The sequence below is a fragment of the Dryobates pubescens genome, unplaced genomic scaffold, assembly GCF_014839835.1.
Source record: "Dryobates pubescens isolate bDryPub1 unplaced genomic scaffold, bDryPub1.pri scaffold_156_arrow_ctg1, whole genome shotgun sequence".
Taxonomy (NCBI): domain Eukaryota; kingdom Metazoa; phylum Chordata; class Aves; order Piciformes; family Picidae; genus Dryobates; species Dryobates pubescens.
In genome coordinates, this window is record NW_026530747.1 from 12089 (window position 1) to 16356 (window position 4268).

A 4268-nucleotide genomic window follows, 5' to 3' on the forward strand; every position below is an offset into this window, starting at 1 on the left:
GGCAGTTTTGGGTCATTTTAGGTTCTGCTGGGGCAGTTTTAGGTCATTTTGGGTTCTCCTGGGGCAGTTTTAGGTCATTTTGGGGTCTGCTGGGGCAGTTTTGGGTCACTTTGAGTCACTTTGAGGGCAGTTTTAGGTCATTTTGGGTTCTGCTGGGGCAGTTTTAGGTCATTTTGGGGTCTGCTGGGTCACTTTGAGTCACTTTGAGGGCAGTTTTAGGTCATTTTGGGGTCTGCTGGGGCAGTTCTGGGTCACTTTGAGAGCAGTTTTAGGTCATTTTGGGTTCTCCTGGGGCAGTTTTAGGCCATTTTGGGGTCTGCTGGGGCAGTTCTGGGGCATTTTGGGTCGCGTGGAGCCGCTTTGGGGTCGCTCCGAGGGCAGCTCCGGGCGGGTTCCCATTCCCACCCCCCGGGGCGGCCCGGGAGGGCTCCCAGCGGCTCCGGGGAGGGGCTGGAGGCTCTCAGCCGACTTTGTGCTCTCCCCTGACGATGTGGGAGGAGAATTCGTAGCGGTCCTGGCTGTGGTGGCCGCAGATGTTGCACTCCAAAGGGTCTCTGAAGCCGTGGCAGCCCATGTGGATGGTGAACATGACGTGGTCGAGGAAGAGGATGCGGCAGTGCTCGCACTTGAAGGCCCTGAGCTGCTCCCCCTCCTCGTTCAGCACCCTCAGGGCGTCTTTGGCAGAGCTGGGGGGGGGAGGGCGGATCCCCCCCGCCCCCACCTGGGGGTGGGGGTGGTGGGGGGGGAGGGGGAGGGGCCCCTCCGGTACCTTCGGGGGATCCTCTTTGGCGTAGGCAGGGCTCTGGCGGCTGCTCCCCGCCTGCCGCTCCTCCTGGTTGCTCTCGGTGTCCGTGGAGTCCTGGCAGCCGTTCGGGGGGGGACCCCCCGGGCTCCCGGGCCCTGTAGATGACCTGCACCCCCTCCCCCACCTCCTCGTGGCCCTCGGCGGCCTCCCTGCCCCCCGGCAGCTCCAGGCGGGCCGGCAGCGGCGGCAGCTGGCTGTAGACCGAGCTGATCACCGGCGTCACCTCCGAGAGGCAGCCGGCGGGCGGCAGGCGCAGGGGGCGGAGGTGCTCCCCCCCCAGCAGGGGCAGGGAGCCGCTGTAGGAGGGGTCCAGGGCGTGGGGGTGGTGGTGGTGGTGGCTGGGGACCACCTCCACCTCCTTCTCGAAGGTGGAGCCGACGTCGAAGGGGAGGTCGGAGAGGGCGAAGCGCATCTGCTTCTCGCCTGCGGCGGGAGGAGAGGGTCAGGGGCCGGGGGGGGGGCTCCAGAGGGACCCCCGCGGGGGTGGAGGAGGCCTCTGAGGGCGAGTGCAAGCACCAGGGGCTCGGGGGAGACCTCTGAGGTCACTGAGCTCAAGCGTCGGGGGGGGGGTGGAGAAGGCTTCCGAGGCCCTCAGCCAGCACTGGGGAGGAGAAGAGCTCCAAGCTCACCACCCCCAAACCCCCCCAAGTGCCACCCCCCCCAACCATGCAGACCCTCCCCCCTCCCAGGAGCATCCTCCTCCACCCCTTGCCCCCAACCTCCTCCTCACCTCCATCCCAACCCTCCCCTGCTGCCCCTTGAGGACCTTTCCCTCTCCCCTCCCCCCAGCCCCTTCCTGCGCTCGGGGTGGCAGGGGGTCGGGGGCTGGGCCTGGGGGTGGCTCCGGGGGTCCAGCAGGGCGGGGGCTGTGCTGTGCCCCCCACTGCCCTCGGGGGGGCGCCAAGGGCCTTACCCACGAACTTCTGGGGCGTGGAGCGCTTGCGCTTGGTGAGGCTGCCGGCCAGGCGCTCGATGAAGCTCGGCCGCTCGGCCGCGGGGTGCAGCAGGGAGTCCGGAACCAGCTCCAGCTCTCTCATCTCCTCCCCTGCCAGGAGCAGCTCTGCAGGTCGGCCCCGAGCCCCCCCGAGCCCCCGGCCCCTGCCCCCCGGCGCGGCACCCCCCCGGCGCGGCACCCCCCCGGCGGCGGCTGGCCCCAGGGCACAGCACAGGGAGGGGTTGGAGCTGCAGGGGCTGAGAGAAGCTTCCCTGGGGGCTGCTGCCCCCCACTGCCCCCCACAGTCCCCCTGCTGCCCCCCACTGCCCCCCACTGCCCCCCACAGCCTCCCTGCTGCCCCCCCCAACCTTCCTGCTGCCCCCCCACAGCCCCCCTGCTGCCCCCCACTGCCCCCCTGGGGGCTGCTGCCCCCCACAGCCTCCCTGCTGCCCCCCACTGCCCCCCACAGCCCCCCTGGGGGCTGCTGCCCCCCCACAACCTTCCTGCTGCCCCCCACAGCCTCCCTGCTGCCCCCCACTGCCTCCCTGGAGTGGGCAGAGAGACGGCTCTGGGGTGGGCACAGAAGGGGCTCTAAGGTGGGCACAGAAGGGGCTCTGGGTGGGCACAGAAGGGGCTCTGGGGTGGGCACAGAGAGGGCTCTGGGGTGGGCACAGAGAGGGCTCTGGGGTGGGCACAGAGGGGGCTCTAAGGTGGGCACAGAGGGGGCTCTAAGGTGGGCACAGAAGGGGCTCTGGGGTGGGCACAGAAGGGGCTCTGGGGGCTTCCCCCCACCCCGAGTTCCCCAGAGCTCCTCTCAGCAGCCCCCAGGGGGCAGCCTGGGCCCCGTCCTGCGGGGGGTTGGTGCCCGGGGGGGGGCTGGCACCGACCTGGGTGGGCTGGCAGGGAGGGGGGCTCGGAGCTGAGGCCCTGCAGGTAGCTGTGGCAGCGCTCCCGGTGCTCCTCCAGGCTGCTCTGCTGCTTGTAGCTGCGGCCGCAGGAGCTGCACTTGAAAGGTTTGCCCACGGTGGGGGAGGAGACTGCAAGGCAGAGGAGCCCTGGGTGAGCCCCCCCCGACCCCCCCCCGACCCCCCCCCCGGCGACCCTGGGCAGGGGCTGGAGCTGGCAGGAGCCAGGAGAGGAGGGGGAGGAGGAGGAGGAGGCAGCAGGGGGTGAGGACCAAGCCTGGGAGAGCCAAATGAGATGGGGGTGGAGAGAGGGGCGTGAGGGGGGGGATGGGGGTGAGGAGGGGGAGTGAGGAGGGGGAGGGGGGGTGAGGAAGCTGCTAATTAATTAGCTCCTGGCCAAGATTGGAGTTTTGTTTGCCCCCAGCCAATCTTTGTCCTCACTTCCAGGGCTCCTGCTGGACCCTTCCTGGGCCTGGGACCCCCAGGGAGCCCTCTCCAGCTGCTGGGGGGGGGTGGGGGAGGGAGATCCTGACCCCCAGCCAGGCAGCAGCAAAGGGGGGGCCAGAAATGCCCCCAGGCCCCTGCCTGCTCTCTCCCCTCCCCATCCCCCCCTTTGCCCCCATCCCACCACACCCCCTGCCCCCATCCCACCACCCCCCCTGCCCCCATCCCACCACCCCCTTCAGCCTCTGCTGCTGAGGTCCTGCAGCTGCTCCTCTCCCCAGCGGCTCTCTGGCTCCCCCTGCAGGTGTCCCCGGGGCTGGCAGGGGGCTGGGGGTAGGCTGCAGGGGGCCATGGAGGCCATGGGGGGCCAGGGGCCAGGCCATGGGGGCTGGGGGCAGGCCGTGGGGGGCTGTGGGGGTCCGTGGGGGGCTGGGGGCAGGCTGTGGGGGTCCGGGGGGGTCTGTGGGGGGTCCGGGGCAGCCCCCCAGGCAGGCACCCACCCGAGTGCGTGCGCAGGTGGCCGCTGAGCGCGTCGCGCCGCCGGGGGGCTGTGGGGGGCTGTGGGGGGCCCGGGGCAGGCCGGGGGGGTCCGGGGGGGTCCGTGGGGGGCCGGGGCAGCCCCCCAGGGCAGGCACCCACCCGAGTGCGTGCGCAGGTGGCCGCTGAGCGCGTCGCGCCGCCTGCAGGCGTAGCTGCAGAAGGGACACTTGAAAGGCTTCTCCCCGGAGTGCAGCTTGATGTGGCGCAGGAGGTTTCCCTTCTGCGTGAAGGAGGCTCCGCACTGGTTGCAGTGGAAGGGTCTCTCCCCTGCGGGGCACAGGCACGGCCCCCCCCCCGGGACCCCCCCCTGAGCCCACGGCGAGCAGCAGGGCGGCCCCCAGGGAGCAGCCCCTCCCCCCCCAGGGAGCAGCCCCCCCCCCCCAGGGAGCAGCCCCCCCCAAGCTGCAAGCCCCCCAGAGAGCAGACCCCACAAGCACTCCAACCCCCTCCCCTCCCCCTCCAGACCCTTCCCCTCCTCCATCCCCTGCCCCTTCCCTGCCCTTCCCCTCCCCACCCCCCAGGCCCCCAGCTGGGCACTCAAGCCTTGCCCAGCACAGTGCCCCCGGCCCCTCCCCAGGCCCCTCCCTGGTCCCTCCCCAGCCCATCCCTCAGCCCCTTCCAGGCCCCTCCCTGGGCCCCT

At 71.2% G+C, this 4268-nt stretch overlaps 1 protein-coding gene across 1 annotated transcript; it reads right to left on the bottom strand.

Annotated features, from left to right (window-relative positions):
• Positions 1-354: 354 nt before the first annotated feature.
• On the bottom strand, positions 355-3895 carry IKZF4 (IKAROS family zinc finger 4; the record flags this gene model as incomplete). Its single annotated transcript, XM_054179383.1, is given in 5 exon segments — positions 355-878; positions 880-1228; positions 1719-1850; positions 2627-2776; positions 3728-3895. Coding segments are annotated over 5 exon segments (1217 nt in total), but the record flags the coding sequence as incomplete, so codon positions are not given.
• Positions 3896-4268: the final 373 nt, after the last annotated feature.